We start from the raw sequence: 21356 nt of genomic DNA on the forward strand, positions 1-21356 counted from the left end.
AAATATACTGTTACCAATTGACCTAACCATTGAACGCGGTGGGAAAAAATGTTTTGTACGTGATTCGGCCGCGGCAAAATGAACAACGGAAACGGAAACCGTCGCACGTTGTTATCGCAAACGGTCGTGCGGTCGCGAACGTTGCGCACCGGCGGCGATCGTGTCGAAAACCCGCGGCGGCGGTCGCCGTTATCAGTCCATATCAGTCGGCCCGGTATTCGGCAAACGGTAATCAACTCGAACGCCATGTTTCGCGTCGTCCGGATAATTTCAACCGTCCGGCAGCTTTTCGATTGTTCGTCGCGCGTTCCGACATCCTATCCGGTCCGGCCGTACTGCGAAACGTGAAGCCGACCGCCCAGCGGAAACACCGGATTCGCACAGAACCGTGTGTACGACGGACGTGTGGGTCCGCGACGTCGCTTGGCCCGCTGTTACTGTTGGTGTTGGGCCCGCCGGTGAGTGAACGTACATTTTGCACGCGAAAAAACCGTCGCGCCGCGGTTAGGGGGCAGGCAGTTAGGGGTGTTTTTGATGTGGCCCGAGCAACGCGTCATGATCGCCCGTACTCTAACGTCGACCTTATCGCCATGGTCCGTGTTTCAATATTTAGAACGAGTTTTGTCCGAGTGGGCACACAGTTGGTTTCGCTGCATATCACTTAGGATTATTATTATTATTATATCGATGTAATCAACAAACTGTCTATGATTAAGAAAAGACATATTTAATCTGTTATTCGAGTATTTGACTGTCCTACTAACCTTATGTTGATGTATATTTAGTACAGGAACTACTTGTGTTTTTTTTTTTTATTTAGTTTTTATTGATTGTTATGACTTTATAGCTGCGACGGCATTAGCCATTATAAATTATTACATTGCGTATATTATACAGTGGAACCTCGATAAGTCGAAAACCTCGATTACTCGAAAAAAAAACTATAGATAACTCGAACATTCTGTGCTCCGAATATGACGGATAATGACAGATAATTTTATAAACATTTGTCTAATCGGCAAACGTTTGACGATTTTGTTAAAATCGACTATGACGTTGCCGTTTCTGGTATTCTGGCAGACGACGATATAACTGACTCCGTCCGTGGCATTGAAGATGTTGATGACATCGAAGAAGCATCATCTGAGCCTGTGCATCGTGTTTCAATGAAGCAAGCAACAGCAGCCCTCATATTGCTAAGGACATTCACCGAACAATTGAGTAATGTGGACGATAAAGTGTACTCTGCTTTAAATGTAATAGAAAATACAATTGATAATAGTAAATCTCAAAATTTAAGTCAAAGTAAAATAATAAATTATCTTTTATAAAGTTGCAACACATGTTTTATTATATTTTTTTGTAATAATTTTTTTATTAAAATAATCTTTATAATCACATTTTTTTACATTGTATATACATGTATACTAAGTACATAATAAATAAAAACTTTAATACATACATAAATTTTTAAAACTCTTTAAGTCGAATTTTTTTTCTAAAACCTTGATAACTTGAAAACCTTAGTAAGTCGAAAAAATTGCATTTCCCTTGAATTTCGACTTATCGAGGTTCCATTGTATATTTTTTGGTAAAAATTTGATCATAGATAACAAGGGCTTAATGACTTATAACTATTTAGTTCTAAATATATTTCTCCGTTTTGATGGTCTGAGGCTTGTTCTTATTAATGCTTATTTTACATACAATATGTTATAAATATTTAATTGAATTTGGTACTTTTATTTATTCATGCAAATGGATATCAAGGAACATAAGCTTTAGGTATTTAACTGTCAATTATTTTTAGTTTGTATAGAAGAAAATATAGTTTCACTTCCTTCACAGTCTCAGCTCAAATATGCCCTTGATTACTTCACTATAATATTTTTAATGTATAGTCTAGTACAAGTATGGTCATACTTTTTCGAGTATTCTTGTCTTATGCAATGTACCACACATGTTTCTATTCGTTATATGTTGTCTACCGAAAACTTGTCATTTGCTGCTCATCTATATGTATATATTTTTAATAATTTCTATTGATTTGAAGGCAATTAAGTATTATCTTAACAATTTAACTTCAATAATAAAGTCTAGCAATAATCGTGACTGTAATCATAAACGTATGAGAAAATCAGTGACAGTTTAGTTTGTGCTGTTATATGTCATACATTATTCTACAGTTAAAATACTAAGCATTATGTTAGCCGAACATTTTCATTCAATTGTTCAATCAGAGGAAAATACCATAGCCTTTTTAAAGGAAAGAGGACTTATTGAAATCGAAACTCCTTGTGTTTACTGTGGCTCAAATTAAATTTTATACTCGCAAAGAAAGAAGAAAAGAACAAACCGAATCTTTTAGTTTTTAACGCATACCTATTGACATATTATACTGTATTACACTAATTTATCTATATATTATAATACATTAATGCATATTTTTATGTAGACATGCGTGGTAGACCACATATAACAAATATAAACAGGTGGTAAACCTCAGCATACGAAAAGAATACCCTTTTTTGTTCTTCTCATAGGATTCTAATAAAGTCCAATGAATTTAAAAATTGCATTTTTATGTTAAAATTTGTCCAACTGTAAAGTTTAAATGGTTCCGAAGTAAAGTATCTCAATTAATTAGAACATATTCAAAATATATTGAATGAAACGGTTCATATTTATGTCACATTTTATTATTTACATTTACCTGGTTCGCACATCACATTGCATCGCTGTGATTTTTGTCAAACAAAATATTTTAAATATTTTGTTTAAAAAAATGGTTAATTTTGTTCTTAAATAAAAAGTAAGTAATAAATATTAGAATATATTACATGCGTTAATACTTCACAAAGAAAAATTAAGAGTTTGTAATATGGAGTCAAAAACTTTTATTTTTATTTTTTTAAATCGGCATATCTGTATATGTTTTGAGTATTATAGTTATAATACTAATACTTATAATATTTTTTTTATAACATAAAAAAATAGTTTAAAATTGATATATTAGAAGCTTTTAAAAAAAATCATACTTGTGTTCTAATTTATAGGTAATTATATTTAGGTCCTAAGTCTGTTAAAAAAGGAAACAAAATTTTTTTTTGTTGTATGGACTCAACTAGTCTTGTAAAATCGTAGGACCCAATTAGTGTACTACCTGAAAAACACTAGGACCTAACTAGACTAAATAAAGGTCTTCGGGACCCAACTAGTAAACGCCAAATCAAACATTAACCAATTGTTTATAACATAACAACATTAATTACCTGTTGCATTTACTTATTTGACTTTTTTTGGTTTTGTTTTAGGTAATGGATAATGAATATGAAATGGTTTAATAAGAAACAAATTAAGTTTCCTGTAACTCTGAAAATAATTAAATTTCATATTTAATATATTTTGCAAAAAATATAATTTAGTACTCAAAATAGCATAATGAATGAAGGAAAGTTGAATGGTACCAACTTACGTTTGAAGAGAACCATTTATGATGAAGATAAAACCTACAAAGATGAACCACCTTTAAAATCACAACGTTTATTTTTACAGTTAAATGATAACTCATGTTCAATAGGACCAGTCATTGATTCTCAGTATGATGAAAATTCAGAAATTACTGAACACAATTATGATAAAATTGCAGCTACAACTTTGTACAAAAAACTACAGGTATTGGAAGCTAGAGATAAAATTGTACGAGCTAATACTACTCAACAACCTGTTAAAGAAATAAATGTGGATGAAATCAAACCAATGGAAGGTACTTGTCAAGATATGTGCCCAGAAAAGGAACGTTTATTGCGTATTCATGGTAATATGGTTTCACAGTTTGAATGTAAATCAATAGATTCAAAATTGGAACCAAATTTTGAAATTATGGTAAAACAATATGCTAGAAGTTCAGCTGATCAAGCTAATCCATTATCACATGAGTTGAGGCCAACATCTGTACTTGTTAAAACAATGAATTATATGCTCAAAAATATAATTTATCCTATTGAATGTAATATTGATCAAGATTTAGCTACTTGGTATGATTTTTGTTGGGATCGTTTACGTGCAATACGTAAAGACATAGTTCAACAAAATTTACAGAACCCTGAAGTTATAACTATACTGGAACAAATCGGTCGTTTTCATATAGCATGTTACGATCTTATGCTTGGTTATGACGGTTTTGATATAAAGTTAAATACAGAAAACTTAAATAACTGCATTCAAATGTTGATGCCTATGTACAGGGATTCAGACCACCAATGCCCAAATGAACCAGAATTTGTTTCATATGAGTTGCTTATGCATTTGGGAAATCCACAGTTTCATACTGCATATGATTTATTACCGATTCATATAAAACAATCGCCTCAAGTAAGGTTCTGTATTAAAGCTCACTTCACTTATTTGCAGTCAAGTGACTGTATTGGGTTTTTTAATTTATTGAAGAGTACAACATTTATGAATTGTTGTATATTACAAAGAGTTATTCCAAATATTAGGTACAACAACGTAAAAATGATAAATGTATCCTATACTACTATCAAAAGAGTATATAAACTAGACGTGAAATATTTGATGGAATTATTGTGTTTTAATGATATACAATCGGTGCAAGAATTTTGTTCTGATATTGAACTAAAATGTGATGACATTCATGTAGACCTTTTACGTAAAATAATCTTACGTCCTCCCCAGCACAGAAGACAAAAACAAGAATTTATAATTTCTGAAAAGAGAGAAAATCTAACATTCTTAATCTCGGGAAATAAACATTTACCTAATGTTGAAATTAATTCAGTTCATTCAAGTTTTGACAAAAATGATTACTATTATGATCCTAATAATAAAAAATCCCATAAAAGATTGAAAGAAGATCTCAATAATGAAATACCAGACACTTTTGTTGATACAGATTCTTATTCTACTTCAAATTTAAAAGATAGTTTTCATTTGAATAAAAATCCACAACCATTTTTAAATACTACGGAACCAACTCCAGTATGTGAAGTACCATCATACACTTTTAAACTACCCAAGTTTTCACTACCAACACAAGTTCAAACATCGCTTTCATATATTGATACACCTCGGAAGTCATCTTTAAATACCATACCTACTCATCAAAATTTGTTTTTGAATCAAAAAAAGTATTTAACGTATTCTACTTCATTTGATGAAAACACCATTATTAATCAACCAGTGTCATTTATTCAAGATACATTTAAAAAACCAGCTTCTGAAAGTTCTGTACATTTTAGTCCTATTAAATCACCTCCTTTAACTCATTTAAAACAATTGACTGAAAGACAAATTAGTGTTGCTAAAAAATATTTTTATAAGTGGCAAAATTATGTGAGCCAAAATAAATCAAAATATATTGAAGAAATGTTTGCACATGGTGAACTGTTTCATCCCGAGTGTATTTCATCATTATCTTCATCTCCTTTATCTGTAAAGTCATTAAATGCTGCTTTTGATTATGATATTCATGAAGAATCAAAAAAATGGCAACATAAACAATTTTCTTTAGCAGAAAAATATTTCTATATTTGGTTACGTAAAGTTCTGCGAAAAAGGAGAAAAGTTGAAATTGATCCTGTTATTGGTATGCCATGGGCTGTATTTATGCAGGTGCACGGCACACCGGAAGAAACATTACATAGTATGAGCTCAAGTTCAAAGAGGAAAAAAAGGAATAGAGATATTAAACGTGTAATAACTCATCCATTGAATCATTACAAAACCAAAAATGATGATATAAGTAATCAAATTGCCAATATGTTTGTTAAAAATGTTATAGATGGGAAAAAGGATATATTAATTGGAAAAAAAATATTTTGGAAATTGGCTGTGAATTATGGGCATTTTCCAGAATCTTTTCGTATAGAAGATAAGGTGCAGGCTATTATTTACGGTAAAATAGGATTCAAAAACAATCAAGTACAAATTTTACATACTGATTACAACAAATATTTTATCAAATCTGTACTAAGTTACAATGGGCTATTCAAGTGGACCAAAAGTGGTTTAAATGCAGCTCTCATTTTCACTAATACAGTTAAAGAAAATATTGAATCATTATTCAAACGTGTAGATTCAATTTTGAAGTCAACTCCATCAGCCATACCATTGGTCATTGTATTTTCTTCTAATTCAGATAAAAATGAAATTGAAAATTATCAGTCTGTGTTGGATGCTTACCGCGAAAATGATTATATTAACAATTTTTGTATTTATATGTGGGAAGGACCAAAAACCATTTTAGAAGCCATTGAATTCTTCTCCAAAAATTATGTGGATCCTATATCTGGTGTACGTTCAGAAAAATTATTCTATAATTTACTAAATTTTGCTCTTACTTTCTTTTTAAAAATGCGAAATTCATTGCCTGAAGATAATCCAGTTATTATTATTGAAAAATATAATCAATACTTGGATGCTTACATTAAACGATTGGGCAGAAATAATCATGTGTTAAAGTATATGATACCTGAATTCATCCCTTACTATGCTCAAAATCCAGATGAGTTTTCAGAAAAATTTTCTAACTTGAATTTGAATTATTTTGAAGATTTACTTAATGGCGCTCAACTGTTACCATGTGAACCGTGGCCGCCCCAAAATGTTGATGATTTAATTGACTATGTGAAAAATATGTGTTGCCTTACGAACCGTAGATGTTGGTGTCTAGACATGTTGCAAATGCTTCAATTACATAGAAAAGCCGATTTGCATTATTGTTTATTAAATGCTAATTGGTATGAAGTAATTGAAATGTGGATTGAAGGAGCGCTAGAAAAGTGTTCAGCTGCTCAAGATAATTTTACAGTATTTTACAATGATGACCCAATTACAGAAGCACTAAACATTGAGTTCCCAAATTCTTAAATAATGAAAGCTTTGGTTTGTGGAAAATTTATTTAACAAAATTATGTTAACTATTGTTTATGTTTTATGTACAATTTGTAAATATAATTATGCGTTAGTTAATTTTAAATAATATTAAAATGATTATATTTAAATTAATGTCATTAAACATCTCCGAATCGTGTTATATTTTCATTTATGAGTACTTAATTGTAACAGAAGTTAAAGTTATATTGTATAAAACATTTTTTTATTAGACCTTTTAATAAGACTTGTTTTTTAAAAATTGTTTATTGATATTAGTATTCTTAGAATTTCAAGTTACAACATTCAAAATGTTGATACTCTATAATTACCAATATGAGTTAATATTATTAATTCATTATTGTTGTTGTTTAAAAACTTGGTAAATATTATTTTAGTTCTTAAATAAATTTTGTTCACCAACATCGAAAAAATTGAAGACTTACAATTTAATCTAGATTTTTTATTTTTATAATTTGTGTACAAAATGTAGGTTATTTAAAATTATCTATTTTTTACTTAATTTTTTCCAATCTCAAAAAGTATTTAAACTCTTGTTTATCAAAAAAAAAAAAAAAATAATAAAAAAAATGTGTTGTTAAGTATATGAATAAATTTTTTAAAAATATTGCACGAAGTCTTTATTTAAATAATTTTAATAAATTACAAATAATAAAATCAATAACCAGCATACCTACACAATGCACAGGTTAGACAGATCTATTTATTTATATTACCTATATGAATTTAATATTGTGTATAAGTATATCTAAATAAAAGGCATTTCAATAAAGGTATTTTTGTTTTCATTGTGATCAAGCAATTGAAGCTGTTATTTGATTCTAATATTAAAACTGTAAGCAACAATATCACTACAGTACTGTTCGTTAAGGTTTAATGAAATAAATAATAATTACAAAGAATCCGTTGCAGTCAAGGTGCTAAAATAATTAAATAATGAATTAATACAAATGAAACGGACGTGTGGTGTTGGTTGCACGCAGTGCCAGTACTATGATTTGCGAGGCCCTGTGCAAATTACAAATGCAAGGGGCTCCGGATCTGAATCTACTACAAAGCAGGCCCGAGAGCTGATCCAAAAGTGCGATTGCACTTTCTGCACACCCCTTGCGCCGGCACTGGTTGCAAGTTTATGAGGGAAAATAATTGTTATCCGTCGCTCGAAAAGTCTATGGAGACAATGTCCTTTTGGTTGGTAGGAAAACCAACTTCGTGTACGGCAACGGGTTAGCACATAGTTTAATGTCCGTCTTGTTACGTGACACGTTTCGTTGTGTAGCCCAGACGAAGGGCGGGTCGTGCGGACCGACAATCGTTTTCACGAGACCGGTGCGCGTTCCGATTGAACGCGGTCGCGAACCAAGGCGAAACGACCAGCCCCAGCTAGAATTTCGAATTTCCGACAAACGAATGGTCCGTCGATGTAACAATTAAAAAAAATCACACGACCGGTTGGACCTGCGCGACGACGCCGCCCGCATTCGTGTCTAACGTTTGTCCGACGAACGCGATCAGGGGCCTCCACCACCGTCCCGGGCTCCAGATCCACCCTGACCGGAACGCACAGCTGTCCGTCGGGTCAGGAAAAACGTGCGCGCGCTAGAACGGCCCCGTTGGTATTTTACGGGTCCTGCTACCCACATCTTCGGGACGGACGACGATGAACGAGTTCGAAATCGAAAGCGAATTCGATGCACCGCCCCTAGGTGGTGTCGATCGTCCGTGCGCGGATCTGCGTCGCGATCAAAATCGTTTTACGGCCGGCGGGGGGGGGGGGGGCTTGGCGGTCGGAGCAAAGCGAAAAAAACTTGCTGAAACGTTTTGCGTCCGACCCGGTCCCGCACTGTACGCACGAACCCGCGGACGAAACGTTTCGAAAAAAGGCGGTAACAAATTCCAATCGACCGCGCCGTCGTCCTATCGCGGATCGGCCCCGTTCGTTATCAGCATTATTGTACGTTATCGGTAATCACGACGCGCGCTATCGCATACGTTGCTCGACGGATGAATAGGTAAACCGCGGAACAATGCAACATCGCAACAGTTCCGTCGCGCAGTTTTCGATCGCCGTCGGTTTTCGGTTTCCTCCCGCTCCGGCGCCTCGAGGTTTGACGCATATCGTAACGCCGTCCACGTCGTTCGGCACGGACTCGTCGGAGCTCAGGTTTGGCGCGTGACGACGACACCACCACCACGGTCGGAAACGGTACGTACACGTCTGTCCGTGTTCGCCGCGCGAGCGTATCCACACGGGCGGCTAGCGCACGTCCAAGTCGACCCGTCCGAACAGTCGTCATATTACCGGGCCATCGCCGTTGTTTCTTCCTCGTCTTGGCGACATTCCTCCTACGGTCCGAACACCGGTCGCCATCGACCGCACACGTGCACGTCGTTTCGTTGCCACCACGACCGAACGACATTGTCGTCCAGTGCTGCGGAAAAAATGTGTTCCACAATCTTTATTCTACCTTCCGCTGTTTGTACTGCCTTTGAACGTACACTACATCATAAATAACGAGTGACATTCATTTTTCGCCCAATGCCTAATCTGTTTTTATTTGTATTCATATTGGATAACGAATTAGTTTTCAACATTATTTAAATTGACATTTCTACGAGACTACCATATTTTTATTTCGTTTCCATTTATTCGTTTGGGATAAGATGTTACCAATGTATATATTTTAATATGATTCACTTCTATATGATTTACTCATTTAATCTATTGTGCTATATTATTTAAATAATTAATTATTAGCATTTAAAATCAATTTAGTGTGATATTTAGTTAGGTAAAAGCTCGACTATATATGTTTACTATTTTTACTAAACTTGTTAGATCGATATAATAATATTTCCTTTTTCAGATGTACATATATCTTCAGTTGTGTGTTGCGTGTTCACAACAGTATTAATGTGAATATTTACTATGAAGATAATAAAACCTGCAACGGGTTATTTTCAACACACTACTTAAGACATGTTAAACATCTGAAAAAAGAAGTATTATTGTGTACAACTTATTTAATTATATTTTATTGTCCAATGGTACTAGCTCAATTTTTAGTATCAAATTTTATATTTATATTATAAATATTTTTTTTTACCTTTGCAGGATTGATGCAATGTACTAAGGTGAACGTAAAACATATATTTTGAACATAACAAATGCTTTATGTTAACTTAAAACATTTGAAACACTGGGTTTTTAAGATCGGGTCAGCGTTCTCACTTCACAGATTCAAACAGCCTCAACTGATATTAATGAACAAGTTAATTGACGTAAAAAATTGTGAACATCAAGTTGTCTCTTTGGCTGTTAAATTAATTAATGACGGTAGTGTTGTTGCACTTCCAACCGATACTGTTTATGGACTAGCAGCCGATGCACAGAACCCAAGCGCTATAGGCAAACTGTACAATATCAAGGGACGTAATCTTCAAAAACCAATTGCTATATGTACTCACCACGTAAATGACATTGGCAATTGGGGTAAAACTGGTCATTTACCTATTGGTCTCTTACACGCACTGTTGCCAGGTCCAGTGACAGTCATACTACAAAGAACACCATCCTTGAATATCGTATTGAACCCTGAGGAATCCAATATTGCTATTCGTGTACCAAACAGCGGTTTTGTATGTAATATTGTGAGCAATTTGAAGAAACCGATTGCCCTTACCAGTGCCAACGAGAGTAACAAGCCCAGTACATTGAGTCCAGTAGAATTCGCAACGCTGTGGCCCAAATTGGATGCCATTTTTGATGGTGGTACAATCGGCAGTTCATTAGAATCGCGGCAAGGTTCCACTATTATCGATTTAACTATTAATAACCACTATTGTATAGTAAGAACAGGATCTGCACTTCTTAGTACAGTACGTATTCTAAACCAGTTCGGCTTAAAGGAATTAAAATGAATAAATTATTGAGGAAAATAATCAATAATAAGGAACTTAAGGACCAATCCAACAAGGCATCTATTTTACATTACTTTGAAGAAAGACTAAACGAATTCCATGTAGAATTCTCAGACTGTGAAGTAAAAGTTACTAGCTCTAACTATGTGGCTGATAGATTTTTGGCTAACTTAGAAGTGTTGTTTCTACACGGTCTCAAAGAAACATTTATTAGTCAATTGTCTACTGTGATTGGGAACAATGTAGATAAAAATACGGATATTAACTTTTGGCACTGTCTACTTATACTGTCTCCGAGTGGTGTTGTTGATCAAGTGAGTGTATACATTTTTCAAGATATTTTATGAATAATATTTAATCCGTAGTATGAAATGGTTTTCAGATAAACTCATTGAAACATGTTACGACTGATGTGGGAAGATGCAGAGCTTGGATTCGCTGTACCCTCAATGACTGTGTATTTCGCAGCTATTTAATGTCTGCTGTCAAATATCGTCGATATATTATAAAGTTTTACAATAAGACAGCAATTATACGTGATCATGAATGTTTTGAAAAGATTATTGCATTACTGGAAAGCATTGATCAGTATAATTTTGATCTTACATTGAACTCGAGTCTCCTAAATACATGGCCGAACAGTACATTGATGTTGGCAGGTTACTGGACCCCAGCTCTTAAAAATAATCCACTGTACAACAACAATCCTCAAATAGCTGAAGCAGAAGATGTCAATGAAATTAATGAAGCAGTATTGATAAATGATCATAATAGATCTGAAGAAAGTTGCAATTCATCTTTATCGTCATCGTTTGTCGATTCAGATTTTTTTCGTAAGCCTCAAGTCATCATGGACGAAGAAGTTGGGTGGAATTTAATCATGAATCAGCCTTCCACTTCCTATACTACTTCTAGCAGTGAAATTGTCACTATAGTAGAATCTGTTGAACCTGTATCGAAAGAAGAGGAAAAAACAATAGAAAAATTAGCTACTGAACAGAACACCGAAAACGTACCCATTAAAGAAGATATCCATGAAACTCAAAGTTTCAACGATTTATTAGAATCATATAATTTGAGAGTCAAAAGTATATCTGATAATACTAAAATGGAAGATTTGTATAAACAATTGACTGTTCCGAAGATTATTGAAGAACATTTCAATGATACAGAAATCTTGGACAATGTAAGTAAAACTGTTTACAGTTGCAAATGTGTGTAAAATATTGAAGTAGTTACTCAGCATTTACTTCATGACTATTTTAATTTTATTATTGTTCACAGGATGAAGATTCTTTTGTTCAGTTGTCTGTGCATCCTGAACGTTTGAGCTTAGACGTAATTATTGTTGTTACTTTTTCTATTTAGTTTTATTTATTATTTATTTATTTTAATATAAAAGTCTTACTGACCATTTTTATTTTTCTAAATTTAATGATAATTATTCTATTTAGCTTTAATTTAATACTATTTTAATTTCATGATTCTAGCTGTTAAAAAAATACTTGGAATATTTGTTTACACCTCCAAAGGAACTTGGTTTGAATTCTCAGGATTTTATGTGTAAGAGTTGCAACGAAACGATTGGCATTGATTTCGGGAATTATTAGTAAGTATTAATAAAAATTGTCATTAGGCTATATATTTGATAATGGTTTTTACATGTGCACTGCTTTTCTTGATTGTTAAATTTTAGTAAATGCAATTTCACCGCATGTTATTACTGCGTACATTGTTTTGGCTCGGAGAAATGGTCAATACCTGTGAAAATATTGTTTGACTGGGATTTCAATCAGTATCCAGTGTCTAACAGTAGTTCAACGTTTTTAGGTGAAATACAATATCACCCTCTGTTTAATATGAGAAGTATTAGTCACAAGCTGTACAAAGCCAATAAGGAAATGGGCAGGTCAAAAGTGGGTGAAAAAAATTAATAATTAACCATTAGTAATCTAAACTCTAACAAGTCTTTAATGTTTTATAGAAACTGCGTTGGCAAATTTACTATCTTTACCATTATTTATCTACGTGTAAGTTTTACGACCTTGATGAGTTGTCTAAAGATATATGGCCCCGTGTCTATTTCTTTAACAATATTCATCTTTACTCATTTGCTGTAAGTATGTTCGAACCTGGTTGAAGTACAGCCAACTAAAAGTTATTTGATTTTTATCTTCTAGGACCTTCAAGAGATCTATTCTGGTACCTTTTTTGAGTTCCTTGAAGTCAAAATCGAAGCCTGTCAAAATCATGTTTACAATTGTACAGTGTGTAGTCAAAAAGGTTACATATGTGAAATATGCCGAGACTCCAAAATTATTTATCCATTTGACCGTGGTGATAATTACCGAGTAAGGATATTTTCTATATGGGTTTTTCATTTTATCAATGTACCATATAGAATCAAATCATATATCAATTTCTAAAGTAGTCATTTCATCACACACATGTTAAATTTTATTTTTAGTATTATTTGTTTTTATTATTAAAATATGTCAGCTCATGTTCGGTTATCTTTGTCTGTGTAACGTGCAATGTAGTAAGACGATATTCTATAAAACTTAAATTTGGTGTTTACGTTACATAGATTTCAGTTTCAGATATTTTTTTTAACAGTCATAACTTTGTCAATTTTAATTAAAAAAAAAAGAAAGGTTATATCACACTCTTAAATTTTTATTTTTTAATTTTAATTTTAATTAATATAATTAATTAAATTCTGTATTTAACAAAAGCCACAATTTATATTCTATGTAATGTACTTTTGCTATGCGGCTCATTAAAAATGAAAAGATAATTAAACATGATTTGATATCCTAAACATTTGCAAAATTTAATTTTTTCCATTGTCAAAGTATGTGTACACTTATAATGAGATTGAGCAATCAATTATTAAAATGTTAGACTGATTTGTTGTTGTAAACCTTATATAATTTTTACAATATTACTAGAAATCAATTCAGTCAATAAATGTTACTATTTTTTTTGTTTATTATTCCATTTGATTTATAAATATATTGATAAATAATTTATAAATGTTGTTCAAGTATATTAAATTCCTAAAGAATAAAATACAAACGATTATTTAATTTAAACTTCCTTAAAAAATGTTAATAGTTTTATTTATTTTTTTAGTGTTGTCATTGCAAATCATTGTATCATCGTAAATGTTTTAAAGATATAAAATCATGTCCAAAATGTGAACGAGACAAAATCAGAAAAATGAAGAGAACTTCTAATAGCGATGACGATGGTGAAGAGAGTTAAAATGGCTTAATAAGAATGCATTAGTGAATTATTCATTCACTTACAAAATATGTATTTGTTACCATTATTTGTAAAATTCCTTTTTATTTTATAATGTATTATATATATATATATATGTATTTTATATCAGTTAAAAAGTTCTAATTTCATTTGATATTTATAGTCATAATAGTTTTATTTTAATAAAAAATAAAGCATTTTAATTATTGGCCTTATTTATGATAGTATAACTCATTTTTTACATAATTTAATAAAATATAAAAACATAAGTAATGTTTGACTTAACTGTATACAGATACAATTTGAGTTCAAAAAGTATTTTATAAAGTCTAAAGTAATAAAACAAAAAAATGTTGATGCTATCAAAGGATTTTGTGAATAAGTAGTAGTAATATCTTAATATATTTGATGTGTAAAAATTTGAACTAGCACATTTTTTATCGCTTCATTAGTTACAATATTCAAAAACAATATAATAATTTGGAATTAATTAAAACTCCTCTATACTTGACCTTAATAAATACAAAATAAAATATCAGCCGTAAATAATTAACACGTTCTTTCCAGGATCAACGTTTAAAAAACTTGATTGACTTGAATGTTTCTACTTGAAAATGCATTTCCCTCACGAATCGTTCAACGGCAAAAGCTTGGATCAAGGTCTGTTGAAACGCGACAAAAGCAAATTGAAACTTGTAAGAACTACAAACATCGCTGCCGCCGTCGGAGGAAATCGTTTTCTAGTGGCAACGGCCCGCAACCATACATACTCAAAATCGCGGAAAGTTCTTAGATTTACCAAAACTTTCTGTCCGTCTCGTGCGCGTTGACATCATAAGATCGCCGATCACAGGGACAGATAATAAAGTTATAATATATATATATATATATAAAGTTATAAAATATTTTATCCGCCTATATCTTTTTCATTTGCATTATTTTGATAAATTTCGTAATCATATTACTTATCATTTATAAATTATTTTTTCTATACCATTTTACTTTTTTGCTTTTTGTTATTTATTATTTTTATTATTTTTCGTTCTTTTAAATAGAATTAAAGTTCACAAATTAACTATATAAATTGTTACTGGGTTTATCCCGTTTAAATTAGTAAATAAATATCAATGATTACTTGAGTAATATATAATCTGGCATACAACAAATGTCTATATCTGTGTCGTCGATCGTTTCGCCCGACAAAACGTTAACGCGACGAATTACGATTGCCGACCTAAAGTATTTTTCGCGCATTTTATGATGATTCCACAACGACCATCACACAAAAAATGCTTTTTTCACCACGCAAGTGTCCTGATGCACGACAATCGTACGTGACAAGCCGGTGTTCGAAAAAAAAGAAAAAAAATTAACAATTACAACTACCTACTGCATTATATTGCAAAGAATAATGGAAATTATGTGGAATAATACATGGATATACATATATATATATAATATACAATATATGGAAATAAAAACGCGCGTGTTCTGTACGTTTGACGCAATTATTTTAACAAATCCATAAATTAACAATTCACATAGCATTTGTTAAGCAGTTAATTATGAACTAAAAAAAAATAAAATATAACCGACTACTAACTATTACTGTATTTATTTTTTTATAATAAAATTTCAAATTAACCAATTTAAAATAATGTTTTTTTACTGAAATAAAATGTTTATAACATTAATACTATAGAGCTGTTCTTAGTATACACTTGTTTAAATAATTTAAATAATTACACGTTATTAACGTAAACACCTTCTACTTCTATAAAACCATTGTTCATGTTATCATCAATATCGTTTTCGTCTGTTGCCGTCGAGTGGAGACCAACATCTGAGAAGTCTTCCACGCACTAAAGAAATAGAAGTGTATGAAATTGGAATCATGGACAAAAATAAATAATAACTAATAATACAAAATTCAGATACTCCAAAATTATTAAAAATTTCGAACCGTTTGGATAAAATAATTTTGTACAACATATATAACTTATTAGTACTGAATGTCACTAGCGAATTATCATTAATCGAATCATATTTACTTGAATAATATTTACTGAATCATCATTGTTATCGTAACCACTTGGTTGAGTTATCGAAGATTCCATGTTGTCAGACGATGAACATCCTAGGTTCTCAGAAGAAGAAGTAGAAATATCGTAACCACTTGGTTGAGTTATCGAAGATCCCATGTTGTCAGACGATGAACATCCTAGGTTCTCAGAAGAAGAAGAAGAAATATCGTTAGGGTAATAATCTTTTTTCCTGCTAGTGAATTTCGCCTCCTACAAAATATACGATCGGTATGTAAATAAAAATAATTTTGACTTCATTATTAATAATTTTGTAATAGAGTTCCTTAATTATCTGAGCCAATAACTGTTTATACATGACAAATCAAACAAATATCTTATTTTTATAAAATTTATGAGAATACTGCTTTGTCACTTGTTAGACATACGAATATTTCTAATCCCATCAAACATAAACTTGCCTACAAAACCAGATGTGTCCCTTACATACACAGTTAACATTCAATTTAAATTGTTTAAATTGAAATTACGATAAAATAAATACTCGGATACAAACCTCGGCAAAATTAAAATTTAATTTTGTTAAATATTTTAAATTTAAATCTTAAACCAGTAGGAGTAAGCAATGTTATGCAATCAACAGTACTTATCAATACTTAGTAAAATTAGCGGGTTATCATACTTACTTGAATTTCATTTGTTGAATAATCATTGCTATAAATTGTACTCGGCATAGTCGATAAAGAATCCATGTATTCAGATGATGAATTATTCATATAAGAATAATCACCTTCTTCGTTCGAGTTGGGAGTGAGTTTCATATCCTACAAAATATATGATTAAAATGTAGATATATTTTTTTCGATATCGTCATTTTTAAATGTAGTTTCTTGATTATATAATATTCTAATTAAATAATTCTTTTTTAAATCAAATTACACACATATCTCATTTATATATAACTTATAAGAACACTTGAGAATCAAATCATATACTTACTTGCGTTTCTGTGCATTCGTATCTACAAACTAAACTTGATAAAGTCGATACAGAGTCTACGTACTCGGACAATGAACTACTGGTGGAGTTACAGTCTTCTTCATTCTTGATATCAAGGAGTTTTGTATCCTGTAAAATGTACGATCAGAATGTAATTAAAATATTTTCAATTACGATATTAAGCAATTTTTTTTTTATGTACTTTCCAATTTAATCATACGCTCATCATGACTTATTATGTACATTTTGAAATATCTCACTCAAATTTTACAAACTTAGGTAGTTACAAAACTTTATTAAACATTTCTGTTGTATGCTAGTTGAGATAAATCTATGCCCAGAGCAAAAAAAAAAAATCTGTATCAAAATGGCCAGAAATATTTTTAAAGTTTTATGTACCTACACGATCTAAAAAATATAATACGGTTAAAATTCTGTTTCAATTTTTATGAAATCAAAAACGATAATTTTTCATCCGAAGCATAGAACTGATTTAAGTTTAGCCTATGGAAATTGTCTTGTGCATTTGTATTTTTATTTGTATGATTGTCATAAGTATACTGAATTTCACATTGCACCACTGATTACAGTTAGATGGCGATTAATAAAAATTTACGATTTTAAATAAGAACAATAGCAATTTAGTAGTCAAATAGAACAATTTATTAAATAATGCTGGATTATATTTACAGTTTCAATTTCCAATTCTGAACGATTTCCCGACCGACTTTTATCACTTGTTACCTCATTACTTTCAATGGATTCATCCTCAATTTTTTCTATAGTTTTCTTTGTACGAAATTTTCGTTGCAACGCTAAAAGTAAATAATATATATCATAGAGTTATAATAGATTAACCGCACTAGTAAAAATTAAAAAAAAATTAAAATTATAAATCAAGATAATGTAGTACCTATGAAGATCAAATATCGTTCAGATCTTATCAAATTATTTTTATTATTAATACTTTGTAAAATTGAAAATATCTTTCATCGTACTGTATAATGTACTAGTATGTACTTGCGCATATTGTACTATATTTTAATTAACTTTAAATCAATAATTTGTTGCTTAGATTAGTGGCGTAGCCGGAGGAGGGAGTTATGACGGGTTATAACCCTCCTCGAAATGTCTTTCTTATTTTATAATATATACAATAATTTTAAGACATAGGTATAATATTATATCATGCATCATTACCTGTCATTATATACGTGGGGCTTCTCACCAGTTAATTTTTGACTGAGAACAGATTCTACACAATAAACACATTCTAAATTTAACCGTCCTATATGCCCGACGTTAGTTATGAAAACGAATTTAGATTTTTCAATATTTGGTTGATGCATCGGTCTGAATACATTTTTAACTATCGTTGTTCATATTATTATTTTAAAAATATTTACAAAATTTGAACAATTGTAATTTTTCAAATAGAAATAATTAAATAATCAAAAATATTCTTTAAATCGTATCACGAGCGATGCCTCGAAAATTTTATCAAGAATTTTTACGTTTTTTTCAAAACAAAAATCTGAGTAAAATTAGGAACATACTGTTAAAAGTAGAATTGTGTCTTGAGGGTGAACATTTTACTTCTTATTTGTTTTGAATAAGTTCACTGACACGTGCAAATGAGTGCGTAAAGTCACCCCGTGAAACATTCTCAATCATCGTGTCATCGTCACTTGACGCGACACAAGTGAACCATAAGTAAGGATATTATTATTAGATATTATATTATTTTGTAATTTGTTGTATATACTTTGTACATTACAAATGTGGCCCATGAGCTACACCCAGTATTACAATTCAATAAAATTGTCTTATTAAATGTATCTTATTAGTTATTCTTATTATATTATCAATATTACATGCGTATACATTTGAGTTATTTTACTATTTTACGGTTTAATCATGGTCTAATAGTAAACTATTTTCTTTAAAATTATCATGTATATAATATTAAAAAATAATTACCCATATGGATATCATGATTTTCAGCAAAATAATTAATAAACCAGGAAATTCGATTTTACAAATTAATAATAACACATTTTAATTCTTTAACGCATTTTTGTCTTTGCAGTTATAGTAAATATTAAATAATACCCATTTTTTCAAATGAGTATCAATAGAACACATTTTTTTTTTAAAAATTCTAATAAATATTAATTATTTTCTCTCAAGTACATTCTAGTCTTTATTACAACAATTATGAATTGGTTATTTTAATTTGAACTTATGTAAATTAATTGTAATAATAGTATATCATATCATGTATTTTATTTATCATAATCTATGCTAAATATTCTATAGGAATATTAAAACTACAACTGAATATGTAATATATGTGTGTATGAAAAAAAAATTGCTATTTTTTGCTGCAAGCCCGCTGGAAATTAACTTTATAAACTATTTTATATTTTTATTGTATATTATAAATTATTCTTCTATTTTCAATTAGTTATTAATATAGTATTTTATTAATGTAATTGTTAGCGAGCAGTTTTTTTTTTTTTAGTTATATTATGGGCCAATCAATACTTTTTCCCTCTCTCAAAAACTGAAATGACGCTATTGATCAAAAATAGTTTTGATATTATAAACCGTAATATTCGTTATAAAATAAACGCAAATTGAAATCCACATTTTAATAAAGATTATTTTGGACATTAATTAGGATGAACGTGGCGTCCCCCCGTTCCAGTGAAAGAATGTATTTGGGCCCCCCCTGCGCACCCCCCAAATTCGAGCACTGCTTATAAGTAATATTAAATTAATTTTTATACAAGTTTGATTCCCTGCGTATTATGCGATTTTGGACTTCGAGTCCCGGTGTCCTGAAAAATGTTTTCAGGATGTCCATATGTCCTTAGACGTTTAGAGGAACTGTAGAATGGTTTAATTTTTAATTTCGACGGTTTAATCTCTAAGTGCATTTTTAACCGTAATCGATTAACAGTGTATAATAAAAAAAAATAATTTGTAATTTACACGTATAAATATATAATATTGTATATTTTATATTGTAAATTATTTTACAAAAATATTTTTAAATATTATATTGCCGGTCATTAATGGTCCTCTCAGAATATTAAAAGTCATACAAAAAGCATATCGCTCAATAATGTAATTGTTTTGTCCCGGTTTAGCGTTATAAATTTATGGCAATCCTAGTAGGCATTATGTAATATGCTAGTCCATGAGTATATGCGTATAACTGTAAGCGTGGAAACGCATTCGAACGGAGGCACTCGGCGCGGTGCAACAAAAAATCTGACTACGAGCCACAAGCGCGAAATGTACGAGTGTTTCGGAAAGTTCGCGTCGGTGAAATAAACCGTTCATTTTTTCCGATCCACGCTCAACTCTAAACGTTTACGGACATCGTTTACCCGAGTAATAAATGTATATAAATATTGTGTATTTGTATATTCTTACTCCAAACGATGATGATTACCACTACCGGCAGAAAATAAAACAATAACGAATCCATGATGACGATGACGACGACGAGATGAGACGAAATGAACGACACTGTCCCGTCAACGGGTCAACGGCGGCTGCGGATCGGTGAGCCATAGATGAGCGGCGCTTTGTCATCCGATGACCGGGAAGGACGTTACAAGTAATGCGAGTATGATTAACCAGTTCATAGACGTGCGCAGGGGGTATGCAACTGCATACCCTAAACATACAACAACATATAAATAAAAATCATGACATATTTGGTCTTTAAATGTGTATTATGTGATTCTTATTACATTTTTATAATTCAGTCCCGGAAATTTTTATTTATTTTTGAAACTCAAATCGTACACTATAATACAACGATTTAATGTGTCAATGAAATTAAAAAGTACTATGCTTCAAAAGAGATTAAATAGCTTTCAACTACAGAGCAATAAATGGCAATAAATTATAATTCCAAAGACATTGGTGATATTAAAAACTCGACCGAACGCAGAATTGTTTTATGGTCAATCATAATAATTTATCAAATTTATTTTGTATATGTTATCAGTAATTTTTCCATTCGATTATTTTTTCTAATAATCGAGTTATTCGATAAATTCAAATAATCGAGCTACTTAATTATTTTCACTCGATTATTCCCATCACTACTAAGTAGATTATCTTCTATAATTCGTGCGTATGTATGTATTCATAGCCGTACCAAGGGGGAGGGGCAAATGGGGAAAGTGCCCT

At 31.2% G+C, this 21356-nt stretch overlaps 4 protein-coding genes across 10 annotated transcripts; 3 read left to right on the forward strand and 1 right to left on the reverse strand.

The window, feature by feature from the left end:
- The first annotated feature begins 217 nt into the window (after nt 1–217).
- On the forward strand, nt 218–6983 carry LOC112688734. Its single transcript, XM_025562079.1, has 2 exons — nt 218–458; nt 3315–6983. Exon 2 carries the CDS (start codon nt 3442–3444, stop codon nt 6889–6891), a length of 3450 nt encoding a protein of 1149 aa, XP_025417864.1. The 5' UTR covers nt 218–458; nt 3315–3441; the 3' UTR covers nt 6892–6983.
- A 1755-nt stretch (nt 6984–8738) lies between these two features.
- On the forward strand, nt 8739–10862 carry LOC112688736 (yrdC domain-containing protein, mitochondrial). Of its 7 annotated transcripts, XM_025562087.1 has the most exons (4): nt 8739–9121; nt 9783–9928; nt 10031–10050; nt 10129–10862. In XM_025562087.1, exons 3-4 carry the CDS (start codon nt 10036–10038, stop codon nt 10834–10836), a joined length of 723 nt encoding a protein of 240 aa, XP_025417872.1. In that variant the 5' UTR covers nt 8739–9121; nt 9783–9928; nt 10031–10035; the 3' UTR covers nt 10837–10862. The 7 variants fall into 7 exon arrangements, with proteins under 7 accessions (XP_025417872.1, XP_025417871.1, XP_025417868.1 ...); XM_025562086.1 differs by lacking the exon at nt 9783–9928 and having other exon boundaries at nt 8740–9121; XM_025562083.1 differs by having other exon boundaries at nt 8744–9121; nt 9783–9963; nt 10031–10862.
- On the forward strand, nt 10821–14181 carry LOC112688735 (pleckstrin homology domain-containing family M member 1). Its single transcript, XM_025562081.1, has 8 exons — nt 10821–11150; nt 11219–12022; nt 12121–12174; nt 12327–12445; nt 12533–12752; nt 12821–12952; nt 13017–13187; nt 13972–14181. Exons 1-8 carry the CDS (start codon nt 10833–10835, stop codon nt 14101–14103), a joined length of 1950 nt encoding a protein of 649 aa, XP_025417866.1. The 5' UTR covers nt 10821–10832; the 3' UTR covers nt 14104–14181.
- Nucleotides 14182–15812: 1631 nt separating this feature from the next.
- LOC112688699 (probable GPI-anchored adhesin-like protein PGA55) lies at nt 15813–20811 on the reverse strand. The gene is made up of 6 exons (XM_025562023.1): nt 20589–20811; nt 17835–17959; nt 17145–17273; nt 16832–16969; nt 16155–16397; nt 15813–15965 (listed from the first exon to the last, which is right to left on the reverse strand). The coding sequence occupies exons 1-6, from the start codon at nt 20641–20643 to the stop codon at nt 15846–15848; spliced, it is 810 nt and encodes a 269-aa protein (XP_025417808.1). The 5' UTR covers nt 20644–20811; the 3' UTR covers nt 15813–15845.
- Nucleotides 20812–21356: the final 545 nt, after the last annotated feature.

This window comes from Sipha flava, unplaced genomic scaffold (genome assembly GCF_003268045.1).
Source record: "Sipha flava isolate LNK unplaced genomic scaffold, YSA_version1 3_pilon_pilon, whole genome shotgun sequence".
Taxonomy (NCBI): domain Eukaryota; kingdom Metazoa; phylum Arthropoda; class Insecta; order Hemiptera; family Aphididae; genus Sipha; species Sipha flava.